Genomic DNA, 27974 nt, shown 5'->3' with positions numbered 1-27974 from the left:
TAGTTCTGACCACACAGCTATTTAACAGTTATAAATCATTCAAAAACCGAATAATGCTCCCATCAGCTGAGCCATGAGGGCTAGGATGCTACTGAATCCACTGTTTCCTAGTAGACCTGGAAATCCTACAGCCAATGAGATCTCATGACACATATAGAATAGAATGGTTAGACATGTAGACATTTTGGGTTGGTTGATGATTGATCTGGCAACTGATGAGTCTCTGTAATGCAGTGAGTAAATAAATAAATATGCTAAAATGATCATGATGGGAATCACGAGGTCAGTCAGGTGCCAGTGGTATCCAGAGCCTAAATCACTTGGTAGCCATGGAGCTTCATTTTTGGCTCCCCAATTACATGTAGGAGACACAGGATTAAAGAAACCACCAAAACCTTGTATCAATTTACCACTTCTGGCAACGGCCACATACAGAGCTGGAAATATGGTCAGGATCAACAGAACCATCTCAATCTTATCAACCAGGTAAAATGGAACAATCATTCCAGGAGCTATGGCTGGATATATGCAGTAGACCAGTCCCATACCAACAAGGACCATGAGAAATGGAAACATAATGTACCATTTGACATCATCTAGACTACTGTAGCCATCAGTGCCCTTAAGGTGGAATAGACTAATGAATTGGGCTCTGGCACCATCTTGTTTGAGTTTTTTTTTAACAGCGTTGATGGCAGTAGTTTTTTGAGTAGTGAGTGTGTTGATGGCTGCAGCTATTTTAGTACTATTAGCTGTAATACCGACAGTGAGGAGAGCATTGGGAATTTGACCGGCCTGTCCTTGGAGTTTGACCTTCTGGAGAACATCTGTGGCAGGACCGGTTAGATCTCTACCGGCCTGAACAGTAGTGGCTTTGAGAGGGGTTTTGACTGCACCGATGACTTCAGGTTTGGGATCATTATCATCTTGTTGGAGTTTTGGGAGAGCTGCAGAGACTTCGACTGTAGTACTACCTTCTGAAAAGCTAATTTTTGCTTTGAGTGCTGCGACAACGCCGGTGAGTTGAGATTGGAGTTTGACCTTGGAGAGGACAGTTGTGGTGGGAGTTTGGAGATGAGTTTCTGGATTAACATCACCACTAGTTTGACCATTGAGAGCTGCTATTACTTTAGTTACTACAGCAGTGGCAACAGCTTCCTCAATTTTGGCTTGGACTGTATCGATGGCATCATGTAAGGGTTGTCCACTAGCTTCTAGTAATAGGAGAGCATCAGCGATTTCACTTTGATCTTGAATATTAAGTCCTGTTCCAGATGATTCTGGTTCTGTGAAAGCATCGGCAACGGTTGCGGTATCTAGACCAGTGCCAGTGAGAGCAGCTGTGGTAGGATCTGTGATATGATCAGCTGTATTAACAGTAGCAGTAGGACTACTAGGTTCAGCTTGAGCTGCTTTGAGGGTTGCTATGACTGCTTTTACTACCTTGGTGGCAATGGATACCTTTTCGTTGAGACCCTGTATGATAGCGTCTACTACTTCAGTGGCCTTAGATTATTATTGGTTTCAGGTATCTTCTTACTTTTACTTGGTATTGGTTTCAGTTATCTTAGTTTGGTTAGTTTTGGTTTCAGTTAGCTTATTTCTTTTACTTTAGTTACTTTAACTAATTACCTAGCTACCTACTTTATAGATATCTATCTACCACATACTCTTCACTTTATCACATTACATTACTATCTTATTACATTACATTATTACATTCACTCTTACTATTACATATACTCTCTTACTCTACTTTTTTGTTAGATTATCACTTTGTTAGATTAGCTCATTTCTTTCTATGCAGAGTAACAGGTCTCTTCTCAGGTCTTTGGTGAACAATGCTGCTAGGTTCTTATTGCAGTTCTTGGAGGCCATTTTGGTCCAGTACCTAAGGGCATTCCACCTAGTCATTCCTGCTGTAGGCCAATTGCTAGGATCATGTCTCTTATACTCAATAATGTAACCTTCAGAATATGGAGCTAACAGACACATCAGAAATGCTCCCATCAGCTGAGCCGTAAGGGCCAATATGCTACCACCTCCATTACCACCAAAGATACCTGGAAATCCTACAGCCAATGAAATCTCATGACACATATAGAATAGAATGGTTAGACATGTAGACATTTTGGGTTGGTTGATGATTGATCTGGCAACTGATGAGTCTCTGTAATGCAGTGAGTAAATAAATAAATAGGCTAAAATGATCATGGTAGGAATCACTAGGTCAAAGAAATGCCACATATAGTTACATGGAGAACCAGGAAAAAAATCTTTAGAGTTGTCTGTCCATGCTGCCTTAGGTGACCAGCCAAACTTGTATTTGGTAACTATGGCTACAATGAGAGGTGGAAATATGGTAGCTATCAACAGTACCATCTCAATCTTATCCACGAGGTAAAATGGAACAATCATTCCCGGAGCTATGGCTGGATATATGCAGTAGACCAGTCCCATTCCGACAAGGACCATGAGGAATGGCATAAAGGTTTTAGGATCAACAATTTCGCCTTGGTAGCCACCTGGAGGATTAATGTGCCATAGCTGGATGTATGGGTCCTTTTCAGTGCCTTGAGAGAGTGCGGATTGTACGTCAGCGATGGCAGTAGCATTGGGTTGTCCTTCTTGTTGGAGTTTTCCGAGGGCTAGAGTGATTGTGTCGGCACCGATATTGATATTGGTTTGGCCACCGCCACCAGATTTGAGATTAGTTTTGACTGCTTGGATTTTACCTTGGAGACCATTCTTAGTGGTGAGGACAGTACCGATTGGTGTATCGAGATCAGTGTCTGTAATATTAGTGGCTTCGAGGGCTTGTTTGACTGCGGCGATGGCCTCAGGTTTGGGTTTTCCATTTTCTTGGAGGTTATGGAGGGCTTGAGAGATTGAAGTTGTATCAGCTGTGATACCCAGATTAGGACCTTGTTGGAGTTTATTTTTGACTTGACCGGCTTGGCCTTGGAGATTGACCTTATTGAGAACTTCATTGATGGGAGTGTCGAGATGTTCATCCTTGACTTTGGCAACAACAGCAAGGGCTTCTTTGAGGATAGTAGTGGCATCATGTTTTTTGGGATCATACGTTTGGTTAAGGTTAGTGAGTTTAGGGAGAGTGGTTGAGATAGCATCGGAGATATCTTTATCTGCATTTGTGATGTCTAGAGGTGTGAGCGCTTCAGTGATTTGGGTGGCTTGGGCTTTGAGGGCTTCGAGGACTGACTGAACTACAGCTTTGACTGTGGCGGTACCACTTCTAGCTTGGGCACTTTGGATGGCACTTTGGATGGCCTGATCGATGGCCAGTTTGACTTCTTGGATGGCTTCAATTTTTGTGCCGGCCTCTTCTATTTTGGATTCTAGGTGTTTTACGATAGCTTCTACCACTTCAGCGGAGCTATTGATCTTACCATTGAGACCTTCTATGATCTTGGTTACTACTTCAGTGGCCTTTGGTTTGAGAGCATCTTCTTCTGTTGGATGCTTTGACACATATCCTAAGGTCCACAGTACAGCTGACAGAAGTGACAGCAAAATGGCTACCACAAGGTCTATGTAGACCATCAGGAAGTCACTGTTCCACTTCCTTCTGTTACCAAACATTAGGGTTGACAGGTAGTGGATCAGAGAAGTGGTAGCTGGAAAACAATTTTCTCCAGCTATGTAGATGGGTAAATAATTATCATCAATAGCAAACGTCAACACATTACTGAGACCAAACACAAATCCAGAAACAGCAATCACAAAGTAAAAGGCTGTTAGATGACCTTTGTCTCCAGGTACATAGACTATAAGAAGTATCAAGTAGGTTATGAAATTAAGCCACTGGACAGCTATGGAAGGATAGACAACGGTATTGCGTTTTAGCTCCTTGTTGTCAGTGGCTTCTTTGGCGTCACCGTCTTTTTTATATGTGTAGGTTTTGCCGAATATGCCTGTTTCTACTGCCAGTTTAGCTCCATGTTCTATACCGTCAGCCACCATTATCATCATCAATGTATTACTATCTATTGGTATCTATCTACCACATACTTTCTATTTATTACACACTCTACATCTATCTATCACATACTCATTACATTATCACTATGTTAGATTACATACCACCTCCATTAGTGTTAGATTATCTTTTTGTTAGATTAGCTCATTTCTTTCTATGCAGAGTAGCAGGTCTCTTCTCAGGTCCTTGGTGAACAATGCTGCTAGGTTCTTATTGCAGTTCTTGGAGGCCATTTTGGTCCAGTACCTAAGGGCATTCCACCTAGTCATTCCTGCTGTAGGCCAATTGCTAGGATCATGTCTCTTATACTCAATAATGTAACCTTCAGAATATGGAGCTAACAGACACATCAGAAATGCACCTATCAGCTGAGCCGTAAGGGCCAATATGCTACCACCTCCATTACCACCAAAGATACCTGGAAATCCTACAGCCAATGAGATCTCATGACACATATAGAATAGAATGGTTAGACATGTAGACATTTTGGGTTGATTGATGATTGATCTGGCAACTGATGAGTCTCTGTAATGCAGTGAGTAAATAAATAAATAGGCTAAAATGATCATGGTAGGAATCACTAGGTCAAAGAAATGCCACATATAGTTACATGGAGAACCAGGAAAAAAATCTTTAGAGTTGTCTGTCCATGCTGCCTTAGGTGACCAGCCAAACTTGTATTTGGTAACTATGGCTACAATGAGAGGTGGAAATATGGTAGCTATCAACAGAACCATCTCAATCTTATCCACGAGGTAAAATGGAACAATCATTCCCGGAGCTATGGCTGGATATATGCAGTAGACCAGTCCCATTCCGACAAGGACCATGAGGAATGGCATAAAGGTTTTAGGATCAACAATTTCGCCTTGGTAGCCACCTGGAGGATTAATGTGCCAAAAAAAATCAGGAGTAGATTTATCTTGTTTCTTTGCGTGACTTGACAGATAGGCTAAGGTCCACATGGCAGCAGCTGCAAAGGATATCAGGATGGCTACCACTAGGTCTATGTAGACCATCAGAAAGTCACTGTTCCACTTCCTTCTGTTACCAAACATCAGACTACTTAGGTAGTGGATCAGAGAAGTGGTAGCTGGAAAACAATTTTCTCCAGCTATGTAGATGGGCAAATAATTAACATCAATAGCAAACACAGTGACGTTGCAGAAACCAAACACAAATCCAGATATAGCAATCACCCAGTAGAACATTGTTAGATGACCACTGTCTCCAGGAACATAGACAATAAGAAGTATCAAGTATGTTAAGAAATTAAGCCACTGGGCTATGACTGATGGCCAAACTATTATCCAAAACTTATTGATACGAAGTGCGTCAGTGAACCCATTCTTGAGATCTGTGAGGTTATTGACAATGGATTCGTAATTGGTTTTGATATTGCCTGTTGTGCTTTTGTACGCGGTTTCGAACTTCTTGACAGCCTCTAACTTGTCATAGGGTTTTTCGATGGCCTCCGTTAGGGCGTTGTACTTTTTGAGTGCATCAGAGGCCTGAGAGCATACATCTAGGAAATCTCCAGCATTGGCACTACTGAGTTCGGACAGTGATTGTTGTAGATTGCTGGCAACACTACCACTGTTGAGGGCGTTGTAGAGATTATCTTCAGCCTTATATACTGCATTGAAGGCTTCCCAGGCATCCACTACGGCTTTGTACTTAGATTGGTAACTGTCGTATTTTTGTGAAGTATTTTGAGTCTGGACATCGCTGAATTTACTTTCTACTTGGGTGTATTGGTCCGTGACAGCCTGGGCCGAACCAGTTAGACCAGTACCAGTACCAGTAGCTTCGGCGAGTGTCTTTAGGTTGGATCGGAGTTTACCAGTATCACTGGTTTCATCGGCGCCTACTGCAGCGGCCAGACCGCTGGCCTTACTACTATCTTTACCACCTACTGCATTGTGTAGGGCATGGGCCGCGGTGTGAAGAGTTTCTGCCAGTTTCCTCAACTTGCCTTCCTCTTGTTCTTTGCCAGCCTTGGCCTTCAGAACCTTAGCGGCTTCAGCATTATTAGCTTCGACTCCATTTTTGAGTGCTAGGGCCTTAGTGGATAGTTCTCCGGCCTTTTGGGATAGATTTGATGCTTCCTTTTTGAGTGCGTGGGCTGAGGCGGGTATTAGGGTCTCATAGTGGGCAAGTATCTGACTACTACCTAGTACCATTACTACCTTAGTAGTCTTAAGTTACTTCTTATTAGTTATTGGTTTCAGTTATCTTCTACTTTAGTATTGGTTTCAGTTATCTTATTTCTTTAGTTTAACTATTTACCTTGCTACCTACTTTTAGGTATTACATATTACATTCTCTAACTATCTTATTACTATCTTTTAGTATCTTATTAGTATCTTATTAGTATCTTATTACTATCCTTTAGTATCCTTTAGTATCCTTTAGTATCTTATTAGTATCTTATTAGTATCTATCTATCACATACTTTCTATTTATCACACACTCTACATCTATCTATCACATACTTTCTATTTATCACACACTCTACATCTATCTATCACATACTCATTACATTATTATTAGATTACTACTACAGTATTACATCTCATTACATATTACATTATCACTTTACATTACATTACTACTACAGTATTACATTCACTCTTACTCTAGTATTAGATTACATTATCTCTTACTATTACATTACCACATACTCTCTTACTCTGGTATTAGATTACATTACATTATTACTTTAACTTTTGTTAGATTAGCTCATTTCTTTCTATGCAGAGTAACAGGTCTCTTCTCAGGTCCTTGGTGAACAATGCTGCTAGGTTCTTATTGCAGTTCTTTGAGGCCTGTTTGGTCCAGTACCTAAGGGCATTCCACCTAGTCATTCCTGCTGTAGGCCAATTGCTAGGATCATGTCTCTTATACTCAATAATGTAACCTTCAGAATATGGAGCTAACAGACACATCAGAAATGCTCCCATCAGCTGAGCCGTAAGGGCTAGGATGCTACCACCTCCATTACCACCAAAGATACCTGGAAATCCTACAGCCAATGAGATCTCATGACACATATAGAATAGAATGGTTAGACATGTAGACATTTTGGGTTGGTTGATGATTGATCTGGCAACTGATGAGTCTCTGTAATGCAGTGAGTAAATAAATAAATAGGCTAAAATGATCATTGTGGGAATCACTAGGTCAGTCAGGTGCCAGTGGTATCCTTGGCCTAATGGTACTCCAGGTATCCAGGGTAGTTCATTTTTGGCTCCCCAATTACATGTAGGAGACACGGGATTGAAGAAACCACCAAAACCTTGTATCAGTTTACCACTTCTGGCAATTGCCACATACAGAGCTGGAAATATGGTAATGATCAACAGTACCATCTCAATCTTATCAATGAGGTAAAATGGAACAATCATTCCCGGAGCTATGGCAGGATATATGCAGAAGACCAGACCCATACCAACCAGGACCATGAGGAATGGAAACATAATGTACCAATGGGCATTATCTAGACTACTGTAGCCATCAGTGCCCTTAATGTGCCATAGACTAACGAATTTAGTTTTGGCACCAGAATCACCAGCTGAGAGTGCGGATTGGACGTCTTGGATGGCATCACCTTTATTTGATGTTTGGAGTTTTCCGAGAGCTGTATTGATTGAATCGCCACCGCTGCTGCCAGTTCTGATTCTGGTTTGGCCAGTAGTTGTGAGTTTAGTTTTGACTGCATCGGCCTGACCGTCGAGTTTGACAGATTTGAGAGCTTCTGTGGCAGGATCGGTGAGATCTTTGTCCTCAATTTTGGCTTCATCATTGTGACTGGCACCGAGGGCTCCTTTGACTTCGGCGACGGCAGCTTGTCTTTTAGCAGGATCAGTGAGGGTTTCGAGGGCTTCAGTGACTTGAGATTTAGGAACACCAGATTGGATATTAGTGATTTCAAGATGTTCTTCGAGTTGGGTTTTGACGTCTTGGACTTGACCGGAGAGACCATTAGCAGCATTGAGGACAGCTTGGATGGTTTCGGTGAGATCAAGATTGACAGGATCTTGTTGAGCTTGAGCTGATTTGAGAGCCTGTTCAACTTTAGCTACCACAGCTGTGGCGAGTTTGTCAACCTTACCATTGAGACCCTGTATGATAGCTTTTACTACCTCAGTGGCCCTAGATCGGTATTGGTTTCAGTCTTATCTTCTTACTTTAGTTTAGTATTGGCTTTGGTTAGCTTCTTACTTCTTATTGGTTTCAGTTATCTTTCTAATCTTACTTTAACTATTTACCTAGCTACTTACTTTGTATCTACCACATACTCTCTTACTCTAGTATTACATTACCTCTTTACTAGATTACATTACTCCATTACATTACCACTTTATTAGATTACATTAGTCTTATTACATTACATTAGTATCTTATTACTCTTACTCTTACTCTTTTGTTAGATTATATACTCTCTTACTATCACATATCTCTTACTCTAGTATTAGATTATCTCTTTACATTACATTATCTCTTACTCTAGTATTAGATTATCACTTTACATTACATTATCTCTTACTCTAGTATTAGATTATCTCTTTACATTACATTATCTCTTACTCTAGTATTAGATTATCACTTTACATTACATTAACTCTTACTCTAGTATTACATTAACACTTTACATTACAGCCTTACTACATTACTTACTAATCTACCACATTACTTACACTCTTACTTTAGTATCACTCTGTTAGATTAGCTCATTTCTTTCTTTTTAGTATCTTATTACTATCTTATTACTATCTTATTACTATCCTTTAGTATCTATTACTATCTTATTAGTGTCTTATTACTGTCTTATTACTGTCTTATTAGTATCCTTTAGTATCTATTACTATCTTATTACTTTACATTATTACATTCTTACATACTCTCTTACTTTGTGTTAGATTCACTCTTACTTTGTGTTAGATTCACTCTTACTTTGTTAGATTATCTTTTACTCTAGTGTTAGATTAGCTCATTTCTTTCTATGCAGAGTAACAGGTCTCTTCTCAGGTCCTTGACAACGGGTTAGCATTATCTATTTACCACATTCCAGATTAGTTTAGTATTAGTTTAGTATTAGATTAGTATTAGATTAGTATCAGATTAGTATTGGATTAGTATTGGTTTCAGTTAGCTTACTTTTAGTTTAACTATCTACCTTACTACATACTTTTAGGCATTACATTCTCTCTTTCTCTAGTATTACATTACATTACTCTCTTACTACTTTGTGTTACATTATCACTTCGTTAGATTAGTTCATTTCTTTCTATGCAGAGTAACAGGTCTCTTCTCAGGTCCTTGGTGAACAGGTTTGTATCATCTATTTACCACATTCCAGTTTAGTTAGGTATTTGATTAGGTATCAGATTAGTTTAGTATTGGTTTCAGTTAGCTTACTAGTTTCTTTTGTTTAGTTTCAGTTATCTACTTACTAGTTTAGTATTAGTTTCAGTTAGCTTACTACTTACTTTGGTATTGGTTTCAGTTATCTTACTTTTACATTAACTAATTACCTAGCTATTTACTTTATTATTATCTACCACATATCATTCACTTTATTATTACATTACTATTACATTACATTATCTCTTTGTTAGTGTTAGATTATCTCTCTTACTCTTGTATTACATAATCTCTTACTCTTTTATTACATACTCTCTTTATTTCTTTTACTTTGTTAGATTAGCTCATTTCTTTCTATGCAGAGTAACAGGTCTCTTCTCAGGTCTTTGGTGAACAATGCTGCTAGGTTCTTATTGCAGTTCTTGGAGGCCATTTTGGTCCAGTACCTAAGGGCATTCCACCTAGTCATTCCTGCTGTAGGCCAATTGCTAGGATCATGTCTCTTATACTCAATAATGTAACCTTCAGAATATGGAGCTAACAGACACATCAGAAATGCACCTATCAGCTGTGCCGTAAGGGCTAGGATGCTACCACCTCCATTACCACCAAAGATACCTGGAAATCCTACAGCCAATGAGATCTCATGACACATATAGAATAGAATGGTTAGACATGTAGACATTTTGGGTTGGTTGATGATTGATCTGGCAACTGATGAGTCTCTGTAATGCAGTGAGTAAATAAATAAATAGGCTAAAATGATCATTGTGGGAATCACTAGGTCAGTTAGGTGCCAGTGGTATCCTGAGCCTAAATCACTTGGTAGCCAAACAGGTTCATTTTTGGCTCCCCAATTACATGTAGGAGACACGGGATTGAAGAAACCACCAAAACCTTGTATCAGTTTACCACTTCTGGCAATTGCTACATACAGAGCTGGAAATATGGTCATGATCAACAGAACCATCTCAATCTTATCCACTAGGTAAAATGGAACAATCATTCCAGGAGCTATGGCTGGATATATGCAGAAGACCAGTCCCATACCAACCAGGACCATAAGAAATGGAAACATAATGTACCAATGGGCACTATCTAGACTACTGTAGCCATCAGTGCCCTTAATGTGGAACAGACTAACGAATTGGGCTTTGGCATCAGAACTATCAGCTTTGAGTTTTTTTTGGACTTGGTCGATGGCAGTAGTTTTTTGAGTAGTGAGTGTGTTGATGGCTGCAGCTATTTTAGTAGTATCAGCTCTAATACTGACATGTTGGAGAGCTTGAGGAATTTGACCGGCCTGTCCTTGGAGTTTGACCTTCTGGAGAACATCTGTGGCAGGACCGGTTAGATCTCTAGCGGCCTGAACAGTAGTGGCTTTGAGTGGGGTTTTGACTGCACCGATGGCATCTTGTTTGGGATCATCACTAATAGTTTCTTTAAGTGCTGTGAGAGCATTAGTGACTTGAGTAGTACCTTCTGAAAAGCTAATTTTTTGTTTGAGTGCTGCGACAACTTCTCCGAGTTGGGATTGGAGTTTGACCTTGGTGAGGACAGTTGTGGTGGGAGTTTGGAGATGAGTTTCTGGATTAACATTACCAGCACTAGCAGCTTTATTGAGAGCTGCTATGACGGCCTTTACAATAGCTTTGGCAACAGCTTCTTCAATTTTGGCTTGGACTGCATCAATGGCATCATGTTTGGGTTGTCCACCAGTTTCGAGTTTTCCGAGAGCTGCAGAGATTTCATTTTGATCTTTAATATCAAGTCCAGCTGGTGGTCCTTCTGTGAAAGCTTTGATAACTTCTGCGACTTCGGCATCTAGACCAGTGTTTTGGAGAGCCTGTTGAGTAGGATCTTGGATATAAGTAGATGTATTAACATTAGTAGTAGGACTACTAGATTGAGATTGAGATTCTTTAAGAGCTGCTATCACTGTCTTTACTACCTTGGTGGCCTTAGATTGGTATTAGTTTCAGTTATCTTCTACCTTAGTATTAGTATTGGTTTCAGTTCTAGTCTTTATCGGTTTCAGTCTTATCTTACTACTTGGTATAGTATTGGTTTCAGTTATCTTCTTACTTTAGTTTAACTATCTACCTAGCTACATACTTTATATCTATTTACCACATACTCTCTTTTATTACATTAAGCTTTACTAGATTACATTATCTTATTACATCATTACATTTATCATTCTTATTACATTAACTCTCTAACTCTAGTGTTAGATTACCACTTTGTTAGATTAGCTCATTTCTTTCTATGCAGAGTAACAGGTCTCTTCTCAGGTCTTTGGTGAACAATGCTGCTAGGTTCTTATTGCAGTTCTTGGAGGCCATTTTGGTCCAGTACCTAAGGGCATTCCACCTAGTCATTCCTGCTGTAGGCCAATTGCTAGGATCATGTCTCTTATACTCAATAATGTAACCTTCAGAATATGGAGCTAACAGACACATCAGAAATGCACCTATCAGCTGTGCCGTAAGGGCTAGGATGCTACCACCTCCATTACCACCAAAGATACCTGGAAATCCTACAGCCAATGAGATCTCATGACACATATAGAATAGAATGGTTAGACATGTAGACATTTTGGGTTGGTTGATGATTGATCTGGCAACTGATGAGTCTCTGTAATGCAGTGAGTAAATAAATAAATAGGCTAAAATGATCATGGTGGGAATCACTAGGTCAGTTAGGTGCCAGTGGTATCCAGTGCCTAAATCACTTGGTAGCCAAACAGGTTTATTGGTGGCTCCCCAATTACATGTAGGAGACACGGGATCAAAGAAACCACCAAAACCTTGTATCAGTTTACCACTTCTGGCAATTGCTACATACAGAGCTGGAAATATGGTAGCTATCAACAGAACCATCTCAATCTTATCAATGAGGTAAAATGGAACAATCATTCCAGGAGCTATGGCAGGATATATGCAGTAGACCAGACCCATTCCTACAAGGACCATGAGGAATGGAAACATAATGTACCACTGGGCACCATCTAGACTACTGTAGCCATCAGTGCCCTTAATGTGCCATAGACTAACGAATTCGGTTTTGGCACCAGAATCACCAGATTCTGAGAGTGCTTCTTTGACATCAGCGAGGGCATCATCTTTGGGTTCTTTTTCACCAGTAGTACCAGATTTAAGTTGTTCAAGTTTTCCGAGGGCTGCTGTGATTGAATCGGCACTGGTATTGATTTGGGTTTGGCCAGTAACTTGATCTGTGAGTTTAGTTTTGACTGCACCTGCCTGATTTTGGAGTTTGACAGTTTTGAGAGCTTCTGTGGCCGGTCCTTGAAGATCAGTGTCCTCTACTTTGGCGGTATCATTGGCAGTGGTACCACCGAGAGCTCCTTTGACTATGTCGACGGCAGCTTGTTTTTTAGCAGGATCAGTGAGGGTTTCGAGGGCTTCAGTGACCACAGCTTGAGCAACACCATTACCAGGAGTGATACCAAGATGCGATTCGAGTTTAGTTTTGACGCCAGGGGCTTGACTGTTGAGACCAGTATCTGTTTTGAGGACTTCACTGATGTTAGTGGTGAGATTAACTGTGACATTACCTTGATCTTGAGGTTGAGCTAGAGGTTGGAGAGCTTGTTTGAGAGCCTGTTCAACTGCAGTTACCACAGCTTCGGAGAGTCTGTCGACCTTTTCATTGAGATGTTGTATGATCTTATTTACTACCTCAGTGGCCTTAGATTTGAGAGCGTCATCTTCTGTTGGATGCTTTGAAACATATCCTAAGGTCCACATGACAGCTGATAGGAGTGACAGTAAAATGGCTACCACAAGGTCTATGTAGACCATCAGGAAGTCACTGTTCCACTTCCTTCTGTTACCAAACATTAGGGATGACAGGTAGTGGATCAGAGAAGTGAGGACTGGAAATGAGTTTTCTCCAGCTATGTAGATGGGTAAATAATTATCATCAATAGCAAACGTCAACACATTACTGAGACCAAACACGAATCCAGAAACTGCAATCACAAAGTAGAAGGCTGTTAGATGACCTCTGTCTCCAGGTACATAGACTAAAAGAAGTATCAAGTAGGTTATGAAATTAAGCCACTGGACAGCTATGGAAGGATAGACAACGGTATTGCGTTTTAGTTCCTTGTTGTCAGTGGCTTCTTTGGCGTCACCGTCTTTTTTATATGTGTAGGTTTTGCCGAATATGTCTGTTTCTACTGCCAGTTTAGCTCCATGTTCTATACCGTCAGCCACCATTATCATCATCAGTGTATTACTATCTATTGGTATCTATCTACCACATACTCTTCACTTTATTACATTAAGCTTTATTAGATTATCACATTACATTCTCTCTTACTCTAGTATTAGATTATCTCTCTTACTCTTGTATTACATAATCTCTTACTCTTTTATTACATTAGTTCATTTCTTTCACTATTACTATTACCACTTACTATCACTTTACATTACATTCTCTCTTACTATCTCTTACTCTGGTATTAGATTACATCATCTCCTACTCTATTACTTTTTTGTTAGATTATCTCTTTGTTAGATTAGCTCATTTCTTTCTATGCAGAGTAACAGGTCTCTTCTCAGGTCCTTGGTGAACAGTTTAGCATTAGCTATTTACCACATTCCAGATTAGTTAGGTATTAGGTTTAGTATCAGATTAGTATAGTATTAGTATCGGTTTCAGTCTTATCTTACTACTTGGTATAGTATTGGTTTCAGTTATCTTCTTACTTTAGTTTAACTATCTACCTAGCTACATACTTTATATCTATTTACCACATACTCTCTTTTATTACATTAAGCTTTACTAGATTACATTATCTTATTACATCATTACATTTATCATTCTTATTACATTAACTCTCTAACTCTAGTGTTAGATTACTCTTTTGTTAGATTAGCTCATTTCTTTCTATGCATAGTAACAGGTCTCTTCTCAGGTCCTTGGTGAACAATGCTGCTAGGTTCTTATTGCAGTTCTTGGAGGCCTGTTTGGTCCAGTACCTAAGGGCATTCCACCTAGTCATTCCTGCTGTAGGCCAATTGCTAGGATCATGTCTCTTATACTCAATAATGTAACCTTCAGAATATGGAGCTAACAGACACATCAGAAATGCACCCATCAACTGTGCCGTTAGGGCTAAGATGCTACCACCTCCATTACCACCAAAGATACCTGGAAATCCTACAGCCAATGAGATCTCATGACACATATAGAATAGAATGGTTAGACATGTAGACATTTTGGGTTGGTTGATGATTGATCTGGCAACTGATGAGTCTCTGTAATGCAGTGAGTAAATAAATAAATAGGCTAAAATGATCATGGTGGGAATCACTAGGTCAGTTAGGTGCCAGTGGTATCCAGTGCCTAAATCACTTGGTAGCCAAACAGGTTTATTGGTGGCTCCCCAATTACATGTAGGAGACACGGGATCAAAGAAACCACCAAAACCTGGTATCAGTTTACCACTTCTGGCAATTGCTACATACAGAGCTGGAAATATGGTAGCTATCAACAGAACCATCTCAATCTTATCCACGAGGTAAAATGGAACAATCATTCCAGGAGCTATGGCAGGATATATGCAGTAGACAAGTCCCATGCCAACTAGGACCATGAGAAATGGAAACATAATGTACCACTCAGCATTATTTAGACTACTGTAGCCATCAGTGCCCTTAATGTGGAATAGACTAATGAATTGGGCTCTGGCATTATCAGCTTTGAGTTTTTTTTGGACTTGGTCGATGGCATTAGTTTTAGTAGCATTTTCTGTGAGTTTGTTGATGGCTTGGGCTATTAGAGTAGTATCAGCTCGAATACTGACTTTAGTTAGAGCTGTGGGAATTTGAGTGGCCTGAGCTTGGAGTTTGACCTTTGAGAGAACATTTGTTGCAGGTTCGGTGATATCTCTGGTGGATTGAACAAGAGTGGCTTTGAGTGGGGTTTTGACTGCGTTGATGGCATCTTGTTTGGGTTGATCATTACTAGTACTAGTTCGAAGTGCATTGAGAGCTGCAGAGACTTGAGTAGTACCACCTTCCACAAAGCTAATTTGTCCTTTGAGAGCTTCGACAACTTCTTGGAGTTGAGATTGGAGATTGACTTTAGTGAGGACAGTTGTGGTGGGAGTTGTGAGATGAGTTTCTTCATCAACTTTACCATCAGCAGCTTCATCTTCTTTGAGAGCAGCTATGACCTTAGTTACTACAGCTTTGGCAACAGCGGCTTCAATTTTGGCTTGGACTGCATCGATGGCATCATGTTTGGGTTTACCTTCATCTTCGAGTAATTGGAGAGCTGCAGTGATTTGAGTACTATTATCTTGAATATTAAGTCCAGTTCCAGATGATTCTGGTTCTGTGAAAGCAGCGGCAATGGCAGTGGCTTGGTTATCTAGACCAGTGTCTTTGAGAGCTTCTCGAGTAGGTGTTTGGATATGAGTAGCTACATTAACTTTAGCAGTACTAGGAGCTTGAGCTGCTTTGAGATTTGCTATCACTGTCTTTACTACCTTGGTGGCCTTAGATTGGTATTAGTTTCAGTTATCTTCTACCTTAGTATTAGTATTGGTTTCAGTTCTAGTCTTTATCGGTTTCAGTCTTATCTTACTACTTGGTATAGTATTGGTTTCAGTTATCTTCTTACTTTAGTTTAACTATCTACCTAGCTACATACTTTATATCTATTTACCACATACTCTCTTTTATTACATTAAGCTTTACTAGATTACATTATCTTATTACATCATTACATTTATCATTCTTATTACATTAACTCTCTAACTCTAGTGTTAGATTACTCTTTTGTTAGATTAGCTCATTTCTTTCTATGCATAGTAACAGGTCTCTTCTCAGGTCCTTGGTGAACAATGCTGCTAGGTTCTTATTGCAGTTCTTGGAGGCCTGTTTGGTCCAGTACCTAAGGGCATTCCACCTAGTCATTCCTGCTGTAGGCCAATTGCTAGGATCATGTCTCTTATACTCAATAATGTAACCTTCAGAATATGGAGCTAACAGACACATCAGAAATGCACCTATCAGCTGTGCCGTAAGGGCTAGGATGCTACCACCTCCATTACCACCAAAGATACCTGGAAATCCTACAGCCAATGAGATCTCATGACACATATAGAATAGAATGGTTAGACATGTAGACATTTTGGGTTGGTTGATGATTGATCTGGCAACTGATGAGTCTCTGTAATGCAGTGAGTAAATAAATAAATAGGCTAAAATGATCATTGTGGGAATCACTAGGTCAGTCAGGTGCCAGTGGTATCCTTGGCCTAATGGTACTCCAGGTATCCAGGGTAGTTCATTTTTGGCTCCCCAATTACATGTAGGAGACACGGGATTGAAGAAACCACCAAAACCTGGTATCAATTTACCACTTCTGGCAATTGCCACATACAGAGCTGGAAATATGGTCATGATCAACAGTACCATCTCAATCTTATCAATCAGGTAGAATGGAACAATCATTCCAGGAGCTATGGCAGGATATATGCAGTAGACAAGTCCCATGCCAACTAGGACCATAAGGAATGGAAACATAATGTACCAATGGGCACTATCTAGACTACTGTAGCCATCAGTGCCCTTAATGTGGAACAGACTAATGAATTCGGTTTTGGCACCAGAATCACCAGATTCTGAGAGTGCTTCTTTGACATCAGCGAGGGCATCATCTTTGGGTTCTTTTTCACCAGTAGTACCAGATTTAAGTTGTTCAAGTTTTCCGAGGGCTGCTGTAATTGAATCGGCACTGGTATTGATTTGGGTTTGGCCAGTAACTTGATCTGTGAGTTTAGTTTTGACTGCACCTGCCTGACCGTCGAGTTTGACAGATTTGAGAGCTTCTGTGGCAGGATCGGTGAGATCTTTGTCCTCAATTTTGGCTTCATCATTGTGACTGGCACCGAGGGCTCCTTTGACTTCGGCGACGGCAGCTTGTCTTTTAGCAGGATCAGTGAGGGTTTCGAGGGCTTCAGTGACTTGAGATTTAGGAACACCAGATTGGATATTAGTGATTTCAAGATGTTCTTCGAGTTGGGTTTTGACGTCTTGGACTTGACCGGAGAGACCATTAGCAGCATTGAGGACTCCACTGATGTTAGTGGTGAGATTAACTGTGACATTACCTTGATCTTGAGGTTGAGCTTGAGCTGATTTGAGAGCCTGTTCAACTTTAGCTACCACAGCTGTGGCGAGTTTGTCAACCTTACCATTGAGACCCTGTATGATAGCTTTTACTACCTCAGTGGCCCTAGATCGGTATTGGTTTCAGTCTTATCTTCTTACTTTAGTTTAGTATTGGCTTTGGTTAGCTTCTTACTTCTTATTGGTTTCAGTTATCTTTCTAATCTTACTTTAACTATTTACCTAGCTACTTACTTTGTATCTACCACATACTCTCTTACTCTAGTATTACATTACCTCTTTACTAGATTACATTACTCCATTACATTACCACTTTATTAGATTACATTAGTCTTATTACATTACATTAGTATCTTATTACTCTTACTCTTACTCTTTTGTTAGATTATATACTCTCTTACTATCACATATCTCTTACTCTAGTATTAGATTATCTCTTTACATTACATTATCTCTTACTCTAGTATTAGATTATCACTTTACATTACATTATCTCTTACTCTAGTATTAGATTATCTCTTTACATTACATTATCTCTTACTCTAGTATTAGATTATCACTTTACATTACATTAACTCTTACTCTAGTATTACATTAACACTTTACATTACAGCCTTACTACATTACTTACTAATCTACCACATTACTTACACTCTTACTTTAGTATCACTCTGTTAGATTAGCTCATTTCTTTCTTTTTAGTATCTTATTACTATCTTATTACTATCTTATTACTATCCTTTAGTATCTATTACTATCTTATTAGTGTCTTATTACTGTCTTATTACTGTCTTATTAGTATCCTTTAGTATCTATTACTATCTTATTACTTTACATTATTACATTCTTACATACTCTCTTACTTTGTGTTAGATTCACTCTTACTTTGTGTTAGATTCACTCTTACTTTGTTAGATTATCTTTTACTCTAGTGTTAGATTAGCTCATTTCTTTCTATGCAGAGTAACAGGTCTCTTCTCAGGTCCTTGACAACGGGTTAGCATTATCTATTTACCACATTCCAGATTAGTTTAGTATTAGTTTAGTATTAGATTAGTATTAGATTAGTATCAGATTAGTATTGGATTAGTATTGGTTTCAGTTAGCTTACTTTTAGTTTAACTATCTACCTTACTACATACTTTTAGGCATTACATTCTCTCTTTCTCTAGTATTACATTACATTACTCTCTTACTACTTTGTGTTACATTATCACTTCGTTAGATTAGTTCATTTCTTTCTATGCAGAGTAACAGGTCTCTTCTCAGGTCCTTGGTGAACAATGCTGCTAGGTTCTTATTGCAGTTCTTTGAGGCCTGTTTGGTCCAGTACCTAAGGGCATTCCACCTAGTCATTCCTGCTGTAGGCCAATTGCTAGGATCATGTCTCTTATACTCAATAATGTAACCTTCAGAATATGGAGCTAACAGACACATCAGAAATGCTCCCATCAGCTGAGCCGTAAGGGCTAGGATGCTACCACCTCCATTACCACCAAAGATACCTGGAAATCCTACAGCCAATGAGATCTCATGACACATATAGAATAGAATGGTTAGACATGTAGACATTTTGGGTTGGTTGATGATTGATCTGGCAACTGATGAGTCTCTGTAATGCAGTGAGTAAATAAATAAATAGGCTAAAATGATCATGGTGGGAATCACTAGGTCAGTTAGGTGCCAGTGGTATCCAGTGCCTAAATCACTTGGTAGCCAAACAGGTTTATTGGTGGCTCCCCAATTACATGTAGGAGACACGGGATCAAAGAAACCACCAAAACCTGGTATCAGTTTACCACTTCTGGCAATTGCTACATACAGAGCTGGAAATATGGTAGCTATCAACAGAACCATCTCAATCTTATCCACGAGGTAAAATGGAACAATCATTCCAGGAGCTATGGCAGGATATATGCAGTAGACAAGTCCCATGCCAACTAGGACCATGAGAAATGGAAACATAATGTACCACTCAGCATTATTTAGACTACTGTAGCCATCAGTGCCCTTAATGTGGAATAGACTAATGAATTGGGCTCTGGCATTATCAGCTTTGAGTTTTTTTTGGACTTGGTCGATGGCATTAGTTTTAGTAGCATTTTCTGTGAGTATGTTGATGGCTTGGGCTATTAGAGTTTGATCATTGGTAATACTGACTTTAGTTAGAGCTGTGGGAATTTGAGTGGCCTGAGCTTGGAGTTTGACCTTAGTGAGAACATTTGTTGCAGGTTCGGTGATATCTCTGGTGGATTGAACAAGAGTGGCTTTGAGTGGGGTTTTGACTGCGTTGATGGCATCTTGTTTGGGTTGATCATTACTAGTACTAGTTCGAAGTGCATTGAGAGCTGCAGAGACTTGAGTAGTACCACCTTCCACAAAGCTAATTTGTCCTTTGAGAGCTTCGACAACTTCTTGGAGTTGAGATTGGAGATTGACTTTAGTGAGGACAGTTGTGGTGGGAGTTGTGAGATGAGTTTCTTCATCAACTTTACCATCAGCAGCTTCATCTTCTTTGAGAGCAGCTATGACCTTAGTTACTACAGCTTTGGCGAGTTTGTCAACCTTACCATTGAGACCCTGTATGATAGCTTTTACTACCTCAGTGGCCCTAGATCGGTATTGGTTTCAGTCTTATCTTCTTACTTTAGTTTAGTATTGGCTTTGGTTAGCTTCTTACTTCTTATTGGTTTCAGTTATCTTTCTAATCTTACTTTAACTATTTACCTAGCTACTTACTTTGTATCTAGCTACCACATACTCATCACTTTATTACATTAAGCTTTATTACATTACATTACATTGTCTTATTACATCACTACATTCTCTCTTACTATTACATTAACTCTCTAACTCTAGTGTTAGATTACCACTTTGTTAGATTAGCTCATTTCTTTCTATGCAGAGTAACAGGTCTCTTCTCAGGTCCTTGGTGAACAATGCTGCTAGGTTCTTATTGCAGTTCTTTGAGGCCTGTTTGGTCCAGTACCTAAGGGCATTCCACCTAGTCATTCCTGCTGTAGGCCAATTGCTAGGATCATGTCTCTTATACTCAATAATGTAACCTTCAGAATATGGAGCTAACAGACACATCAGAAATGCACCTATCAGCTGAGCCGTTAGGGCCAGGATGCTACCACCTCCATTACCACCAAAGATACCTGGAAATCCTACAGCCAATGAGATCTCATGACACATATAGAATAGAATGGTTAGACATGTAGACATTTTGGGTTGGTTGATGATTGATCTGGCAACTGATGAGTCTCTGTAATGCAGTGAGTAAATAAATAAATAGGCTAAAATGATCATGGTGGGAATCACTAGGTCAGTTAGGTGCCAGTGGTATCCTTGGCCTAATGGTACTCCAGGTAGCCAAACAGGTTTATTGGTGGCTCCCCAATTACATGTAGGAGACACGGGATCAAAGAAACCACCAAAACCTGGTATCAGTTTACCACTTCTGGCAATTGCCACATACAGAGCTGGAAATATGGTGGCTATCAACAGAACCATCTCAATCTTATCAATGAGGTAAAATGGAACAATCATTCCAGGAGCTATGGCTGGATATATGCAGTAGACTAGACCCATTCCTACAAGGACCATAAGAAATGGAAACATAATGTACCAATGGGCACTATCTAGACTACTGTAGCCATCAGTGCCCTTAATGTGGAACAGACTAACGAATTCGGTTTTGGCACCAGAATCACCAGCTGAGAGTGCTTCTTTGACATCAGCGAGGGCATCAGGTTTGGGTTCTTTTTCACCAGTAGTACCAGATTTAAGTTGTTCAAGTTTTCCGAGGGCTGCTGTGATTGAATCGCCGATATTTATTTGGGTTTTACCACTACCACCAGATTTGAGATTAGTTTTGACTGCACCTGCCTGAGCTTCTAGTTTGACAGATTTGAGAGCTTCTGTGGCCGGTCCTTGAAGATCAGTGTCCTCAATTTTGGCTTCATCATTGTGACTGGCACCGAGGGCTCCTTTGACTTCGGCGACGGCAGCTTGTCTTTTAGATTGGAGGTTTTGGATGGCTGCCTGGACTGCAGATTTATCAACACCACCTTGGATATTAGTGATTTCAAGATGTTTTTCGAGAGCTTCTTTGACGTTTTGGACTAGAGTGGTGAGACCATTATTATCGGTGAGGACATTACTGATGGGACTGTCGAGATTAGTTGTGACTTTATCACCTTGACCTTCAGGTTGAGGTTGAGATTGGAGAGCCTGTTTGAGAGCCTGTTCAACTTTATCTACCACCTCAGAGGCGAGTCTGTCAACCTTACCATTGAGACCCTTTATGATCTTGGTTACTATTTCAGTGGCCTTAGATCGGTATTGGTTTCAGTCTTATCTTCTTACTTTAGTTTAGTATTGGCTTTGGTTAGCTTCTTACTTCTTATTGGTTTCAGTTATCTTTCTAATCTTACTTTAACTATTTACCTAGCTACTTACTTTGTATCTACCACATACTCTCTTACTCTAGTATTACATTACCTCTTTACTAGATTACATTACTCCATTACATTACCACTTTATTAGATTACATTAGTCTTATTACATTACATTAGTATCTTATTACTCTTACTCTTACTCTTTTGTTAGATTATATACTCTCTTACTATCACATATCTCTTACTCTAGTATTAGATTATCTCTTTACATTACATTATCTCTTACTCTAGTATTAGATTATCACTTTACATTACATTAACTCTTACTCTAGTATTACATTAACACTTTACATTACAGCCTTACTACATTACTTACTAATCTACCACATTACTTACACTCTTACTTTAGTATCACTCTGTTAGATTAGCTCATTTCTTTCTTTTTAGTATCTTATTACTATCTTATTACTATCTTATTACTATCCTTTAGTATCTATTACTATCTTATTAGTGTCTTATTACTGTCTTATTACTGTCTTATTAGTATCCTTTAGTATCTATTACTATCTTATTACTTTACATTATTACATTCTTACATACTCTCTTACTTTGTGTTAGATTCACTCTTACTTTGTGTTAGATTCACTCTTACTTTGTTAGATTATCTTTTACTCTAGTGTTAGATTAGCTCATTTCTTTCTATGCAGAGTAACAGGTCTCTTCTCAGGTCCTTGACAACGGGTTAGCATTATCTATTTACCACATTCCAGATTAGTTTAGTATTAGTTTAGTATTAGATTAGTATTAGATTAGTATCAGATTAGTATTGGATTAGTATTGGTTTCAGTTAGCTTACTTTTAGTTTAACTATCTACCTTACTACATACTTTTAGGCATTACATTCTCTCTTTCTCTAGTATTACATTACATTACTCTCTTACTACTTTGTGTTACATTATCACTTCGTTAGATTAGTTCATTTCTTTCTATGCAGAGTAACAGGTCTCTTCTCAGGTCCTTGGTGAACAGGTTTGTATCATCTATTTACCACATTCCAGTTTAGTTAGGTATTTGATTAGGTATCAGATTAGTTTAGTATTGGTTTCAGTTAGCTTACTAGTTTCTTTTGTTTAGTTTTAGTTATCTACTTACTAGTTTAGTATTAGTTTCAGTTAGCTTACTACTTACTTTGGTATTGGTTTCAGTTATCTTACTTTTACATTAACTAATTACCTAGCTATTTACTTTATTATTATCTACCACATATCATTCACTTTATTATTACATTACTATTACATTACATTATCTCTTTGTTAGTGTTAGATTATCTCTCTTACTCTTGTATTACATAATCTCTTACTCTTTTATTACATACTCTCTTTATTTCTTTTACTTTGTTAGATTAGCTCATTTCTTTCTATGCAGAGTAGCAGGTCTCTTCTCAGGTCCTTGGTGAACAATGCTGCTAGGTTCTTATTGCAGTTCTTTGAGGCCATTTTGGTCCAGTACCTAAGGGCATTCCACCTAGTCATTCCTGCTGTAGGCCAATTGCTAGGATCATGTCTCTTATACTCAATAATGTAACCTTCAGAATATGGAGCTAACAGACACATCAGAAATGCACCCATCAACTGTGCCGTTAGGGCTAAGATGCTACCACCTCCATTACCACCAAAGATACCTGGAAATCCTACAGCCAATGAGATCTCATGACACATATAGAATAGAATGGTTAGACATGTAGACATTTTGGGTTGGTTGATGATTGATCTGGCAACTGATGAGTCTCTGTAATGCAGTGAGTAAATAAATAAATAGGCTAAAATGATCATGGTGGGAATCACTAGGTCAGTCAGGTGCCAGTGGTATCCTTGGCCCAAATTTACTCCAGGATTCCAAGGTTGTTTATTGGTGGCTCCCCAATTACATGTAGGAGACACGGGATCAAAGAAACCACCAAAACCTTGTATCAGTTTACCACTTCTGGCAATTGCTACATACAGAGCTGGAAATATGGTAGCTATCAACAGAACCATCTCAATCTTATCAATGAGGTAAAATGGAACAATCATTCCAGGAGCTATGGCAGGATATATGCAGAAGACCAGACCCATACCAACCAGGACCATGAGAAATGGAAACATAATGTACCAATGGGCACTATCTAGACTACTGTAGCCATCAGTGCCCTTAATGTGCCATAGCTGGATGTATGGATCTTTATCAGTACCTTGAGAGAGAGCGGATTTGACGTCAGCGATGGCTTCAGGTTTGGGTTCTTTTTCACCAGTAGTAGTACCAGGTTTATTTTGTTCAAGTTTTGTGAGGGCTTGAGTGATTGAATCGCCGATATTTATTTGGGTTTTACCACTACCACCAGATTTGAGATTAGTTTTGACTGCACCTGCCTGATTTTGGAGTTTGACAGATTTGAGAGCTTTTGTGGCCGGTCCTTGAAGATCAGTGTCCTCTACTTTGGCGGTATCATTGGCAGTGGTACCACCGAGAGCTCCTTTGACTATGTCGATGGCAGCTTGTTTTTTAGCAGGATCAGTGAGGGTTTCGAGGGCTTCAGTGACTTGAGATTTAGGAACACCATTACCAGGAGTGATACTAAGATGTGATTCGAGAGCTTCTTTGACGCTTTGGACTTGACCTTGGAGACCATTAGCAGCATTGAGGACAGCTTGGATGGTTTTGGTGAGATTAACTGTGACATTACCTTGATCTTGAGCTTGAGCTGATTTGAGAGCCTGTTCAACTTTAGCTACCACAGCTTCGGAGAGTCTGTCGACCTTTTCATTGAGACCCTGTATGATAGCTTTTACTACCTCAGTGGCCTTAGATTTGAGAGCGTCATCTTCTGTTGGATGCTTTGAAACATATCCTAAGGTCCACATGACAGCTGATAGGAGTGACAGTAAAATGGCTACCACAAGGTCTATGTAGACCATCAGGAAGTCACTGTTCCACTTCCTTCTGTTACCAAACATTAGGGATGACAGGTAGTGGATCAGAGAAGTGAGGACTGGAAATGAGTTTTCTCCAGCTATGTAGATGGGTAAATAATTATCATCAATAGCAAACGTCAACACATTACTGAGACCAAACACGAATCCAGAAACTGCAATCACAAAGTAGAAGGCTGTTAGATGACCTCTGTCTCCAGGTACATAGACTAAAAGAAGTATCAAGTAGGTTATGAAATTAAGCCACTGGACAGCTATGGAAGGATAGACAACGGTATTGCGTTTTAGTTCCTTGTTGTCAGTGGCTTCTTTGGCGTCACCGTCTTTTTTATATGTGTAGGTTTTGCCGAATATGTCTGTTTCTACTGCCAGTTTAGCTCCATGTTCTATACCGTCTGCCACAACGAATGCTGGAAGACACCAAAGCTCTTTCACTTTTTACTACTTTATCTACCAGTACTTTATCTACTTCCTTTATCTATCTACCACATACTCTTCACTTTATTACATTACATTATCACTTTACTTTATTACATTAAGCTTTATTAGATTACATCATACTCTTACTCTGGTGTTAGATTACCACTTTGTTAGATTACATTCTCCCTCCATTAGTATTAGATTACTTTAACTTTTGTTAGATTAGCTCATTTCTTTCTATGCATAGTAACAGGTCTCTTCTCAGGTCCTTGGTGAACAATGCTGCTAGGTTCTTATTGCAGTTCTTGGAGGCCTGTTTGGTCCAGTACCTAAGGGCATTCCACCTAGTCATTCCTGCTGTAGGCCAATTGCTAGGATCATGTCTCTTATACTCAATAATGTAACCTTCAGAATATGGAGCTAACAGACACATCAGAAATGCACCTATCAGCTGTGCCGTAAGGGCTAGGATGCTACCACCTCCATTACCACCAAAGATACCTGGAAATCCTACAGCCAATGAGATCTCATGACACATATAGAATAGAATGGTTAGACATGTAGACATTTTGGGTTGGTTGATGATTGATCTGGCAACTGATGAGTCTCTGTAATGCAGTGAGTAAATAAATAAATAGGCTAAAATGATCATGGTAGGAATCACGAGGTCAGTAATGTGCCATAGGAAACTAAAATTGTTAGGATCATAGTTCCATGTTTGACCCCAGTTAAGAGTAGTCTCACCTGACCATTTCGTAGTTGGAGCCCATGCACTTGAGAAACCACCAAAACCTGGTATCAGTTTACCACTTCTGGCAATTGCTACATACAGAGCTGGAAATATGGTGGCTATCAACAGAACCATCTCAATCTTATCAATGAGGTAAAATGGAACAATCATTCCAGGAGCTATGGCAGGATATATGCAGTAGACCAGACCCATACCAACCAGGACCATAAGAAATGGAAACATAATGTACCAATGGGCACTATCTAGACTACTGTAGCCATCAGTGCCCTTAATGTGCCATAGACTAGTGAATTGGGTTTTGGCAGTACCTTGAGAGAGAGCGGATTGGACATCTTGGACGGCCTCAGGTTTGGGTTCTTTTTCACCAGTAGTACCAGATTTAAGTTGTTCAAGTTTTCCGAGGGCTGCTGTAATTGAATCGCCGATATTTATTTGGGTTTGGCCAGTAACTTGATCTGTGAGTTTAGTTTTGACTGCATCGGCCTGACCGTCGAGTTTGACAGATTTGAGAGCTTCTGTGGCAGGATCGGTGAGATCTTTGTCCTCAATTTTGGCGGTATCATTGGCAGTGGTACCACCGAGAGCTCCTTTGACTTCGGCGACGGCAGCTTGTCTTTTAGCAGGATCAGTGAGGGTTTCGAGGGCTTCAGTGACTTGAGATTTAGGAACACCAGATTGGATATTAGTGATTTCAAGATGTTCTTCGAGTTGGGTTTTGACGGCATCGGCTTTAGTGGAGAGACCATTAGCAGCATTGAGGACAGCTTGGATGGTTTCGGTGAGATCAAGATTGACAGGATCTTGTTGAGCTTGAGCTGATTTGAGAGCCTGTTCAACTTTAGCTACCACAGCTTCGGAGAGTCTGTCAACCTTTTCATTGAGACCCTGTATGATAGCTTTTACTACCTCAGTGGCCCTAGATCGGTATTGGTTTCAGTCTTATCTTACTAGTTTTAGTTTAACTATCTACCTAGCTATTTACCTTTAGGTATCACATTTTATTTAGGTATTACATATTACATTCTCTAACTATCTTATTACTATCTTTTAGTATCTTATTAGTATCCTTTAGTATCTTATTAGTATCTAACTATCACATATCATTCACTTTATTACATTACATTATCTTATTACATACTCTCTTACTAGATTATATTACCACATTATCTCTTACTATTACATTATATCTTACTCTGGTGTTAGATTACCACTTACTAGTATTAGATTACATTACATTATCTTATTACATTACATTAAATACTCTCTTACTATCTCTTACTCTTTTGTTAGATTACATACTCCCTCCATTAGTGTTAGATTAGCTCATTTCTTTCTATGCATAGTAGCAGGTCTCTTCTCAGGTCCTTGGTGAACAATGCTGCTAGGTTCTTATTGCAGTTCTTTGAGGCCATTTTGGTCCAGTACCTAAGGGCATTCCACCTAGTCATTCCTGCTGTAGGCCAATTGCTAGGATCATGTCTCTTATACTCAATAATGTAACCTTCAGAATATGGAGCTAACAGACACATCAGAAATGCACCCATCAACTGTGCCGTTAGGGCTAGGATGCTACCACCTCCATTACCACCAAAGATACCTGGAAATCCTACAGCCAATGAGATCTCATGACACATATAGAATAGAATGGTTAGACATGTAGACATTTTGGGTTGGTTGATGATTGATCTGGCAACTGATGAGTCTCTGTAATGCAGTGAGTAAATAAATAAATAGGCTAAAATGATCATGGTGGGAATCACTAGGTCAGTTAGGTGCCAGTGGTATCCTTGGCCTAATGGTACTCCAGGTATCCAGGGTAGTTCATTTTTGGCTCCCCAATTACATGTAGGAGACACGGGATTGAAGAAACCACCAAAACCTGGTATCAGTTTA

At 39.4% G+C, this 27974-nt stretch overlaps 13 protein-coding genes across 13 annotated transcripts; all 13 read right to left on the bottom strand.

Moving 5' to 3' along the window:
• Positions 1 to 39: 39 nt before the first annotated feature.
• On the bottom strand, positions 40 to 1512 carry TpMuguga_03g00917 (uncharacterized protein; the record flags this gene model as incomplete). Its single annotated transcript, XM_757639.1, has 1 exon — positions 40 to 1512. The coding sequence occupies exon 1, from the start codon at positions 574 to 576 to the stop codon at positions 40 to 42; it is 537 nt and encodes a 178-aa protein (XP_762732.2). The 5' UTR covers positions 577 to 1512.
• Positions 1513 to 1779: 267 nt separating this feature from the next.
• Positions 1780 to 3993, bottom strand: TpMuguga_03g00916 (uncharacterized protein; the record flags this gene model as incomplete). The annotated part of the gene is made up of 1 exon (XM_757638.1): positions 1780 to 3993. The coding sequence occupies one exon, from the start codon at positions 3991 to 3993 to the stop codon at positions 1780 to 1782; it is 2214 nt and encodes a 737-aa protein (XP_762731.1).
• A 141-nt stretch (positions 3994 to 4134) lies between these two features.
• Positions 4135 to 6183, bottom strand: TpMuguga_03g00915 (uncharacterized protein; the record flags this gene model as incomplete). The annotated part of the gene is made up of 1 exon (XM_757637.1): positions 4135 to 6183. One exon carries the CDS (start codon positions 6181 to 6183, stop codon positions 4135 to 4137), a length of 2049 nt encoding a protein of 682 aa, XP_762730.1.
• Positions 6184 to 6732: 549 nt separating this feature from the next.
• Positions 6733 to 8172, bottom strand: TpMuguga_03g00914 (uncharacterized protein; the record flags this gene model as incomplete). Its single annotated transcript, XM_757636.1, has 1 exon — positions 6733 to 8172. Exon 1 carries the CDS (start codon positions 7477 to 7479, stop codon positions 6733 to 6735), a length of 747 nt encoding a protein of 248 aa, XP_762729.2. The 5' UTR covers positions 7480 to 8172.
• A 1529-nt stretch (positions 8173 to 9701) lies between these two features.
• TpMuguga_03g00913 (uncharacterized protein) lies at positions 9702 to 11339 on the bottom strand (the record flags this gene model as incomplete). Its single annotated transcript, XM_757635.1, has 1 exon — positions 9702 to 11339. The coding sequence occupies exon 1, from the start codon at positions 10443 to 10445 to the stop codon at positions 9702 to 9704; it is 744 nt and encodes a 247-aa protein (XP_762728.2). The 5' UTR covers positions 10446 to 11339.
• Positions 11340 to 11613: 274 nt separating this feature from the next.
• TpMuguga_03g00912 (uncharacterized protein) lies at positions 11614 to 13620 on the bottom strand (the record flags this gene model as incomplete). Its single annotated transcript, XM_757634.1, has 1 exon — positions 11614 to 13620. The coding sequence occupies one exon, from the start codon at positions 13618 to 13620 to the stop codon at positions 11614 to 11616; it is 2007 nt and encodes a 668-aa protein (XP_762727.1).
• A 644-nt stretch (positions 13621 to 14264) lies between these two features.
• TpMuguga_03g00911 (uncharacterized protein) lies at positions 14265 to 15911 on the bottom strand (the record flags this gene model as incomplete). Its single annotated transcript, XM_757633.1, has 1 exon — positions 14265 to 15911. The coding sequence occupies exon 1, from the start codon at positions 15006 to 15008 to the stop codon at positions 14265 to 14267; it is 744 nt and encodes a 247-aa protein (XP_762726.2). The 5' UTR covers positions 15009 to 15911.
• Positions 15912 to 16185: 274 nt separating this feature from the next.
• Positions 16186 to 17661, bottom strand: TpMuguga_03g00910 (uncharacterized protein; the record flags this gene model as incomplete). The annotated part of the gene is made up of 1 exon (XM_757632.1): positions 16186 to 17661. The coding sequence occupies exon 1, from the start codon at positions 16930 to 16932 to the stop codon at positions 16186 to 16188; it is 747 nt and encodes a 248-aa protein (XP_762725.2). The 5' UTR covers positions 16933 to 17661.
• A 1098-nt stretch (positions 17662 to 18759) lies between these two features.
• TpMuguga_03g00909 (uncharacterized protein) lies at positions 18760 to 20166 on the bottom strand (the record flags this gene model as incomplete). The annotated part of the gene is made up of 1 exon (XM_757631.1): positions 18760 to 20166. The coding sequence occupies exon 1, from the start codon at positions 19501 to 19503 to the stop codon at positions 18760 to 18762; it is 744 nt and encodes a 247-aa protein (XP_762724.2). The 5' UTR covers positions 19504 to 20166.
• A 249-nt stretch (positions 20167 to 20415) lies between these two features.
• Positions 20416 to 21891, bottom strand: TpMuguga_03g00908 (uncharacterized protein; the record flags this gene model as incomplete). Its single annotated transcript, XM_757630.1, has 1 exon — positions 20416 to 21891. Exon 1 carries the CDS (start codon positions 21160 to 21162, stop codon positions 20416 to 20418), a length of 747 nt encoding a protein of 248 aa, XP_762723.2. The 5' UTR covers positions 21163 to 21891.
• A 1447-nt stretch (positions 21892 to 23338) lies between these two features.
• On the bottom strand, positions 23339 to 25348 carry TpMuguga_03g00907 (uncharacterized protein; the record flags this gene model as incomplete). Its single annotated transcript, XM_757629.1, has 1 exon — positions 23339 to 25348. Exon 1 carries the CDS (start codon positions 24932 to 24934, stop codon positions 23339 to 23341), a length of 1596 nt encoding a protein of 531 aa, XP_762722.2. The 5' UTR covers positions 24935 to 25348.
• Positions 25349 to 25410: 62 nt separating this feature from the next.
• On the bottom strand, positions 25411 to 26997 carry TpMuguga_03g00906 (uncharacterized protein). The gene has a single exon (XM_757628.2). It carries the CDS (start codon positions 26301 to 26303, stop codon positions 25548 to 25550), a length of 756 nt encoding a protein of 251 aa, XP_762721.2. The 5' UTR covers positions 26304 to 26997; the 3' UTR covers positions 25411 to 25547.
• Positions 26998 to 27394: 397 nt separating this feature from the next.
• TpMuguga_03g00905 (uncharacterized protein) lies at positions 27395 to 27974 on the bottom strand (the record flags this gene model as incomplete). Its single annotated transcript, XM_757627.1, has 1 exon — positions 27395 to 27974. The coding sequence occupies exon 1, from the start codon at positions 27827 to 27829 to the stop codon at positions 27395 to 27397; it is 435 nt and encodes a 144-aa protein (XP_762720.2). The 5' UTR covers positions 27830 to 27974.

This window comes from Theileria parva (genome assembly GCF_000165365.1).
Source record: "Theileria parva strain Muguga chromosome 3 map unlocalized ctg_545, whole genome shotgun sequence".
In the NCBI taxonomy this organism is placed as follows: domain Eukaryota; phylum Apicomplexa; class Aconoidasida; order Piroplasmida; family Theileriidae; genus Theileria; species Theileria parva.
This window is presented reverse-complemented; position numbering and strand designations above follow the sequence as displayed.

Excerpts from the sequence above, each read along its gene's own strand:
- TpMuguga_03g00906 (XM_757628.2), bottom strand. The coding sequence starts at position 26,303 with ATGTTTCCATTTCTTATGGTCCTGGTTGGTATGGGTCTGGTCTACTGC.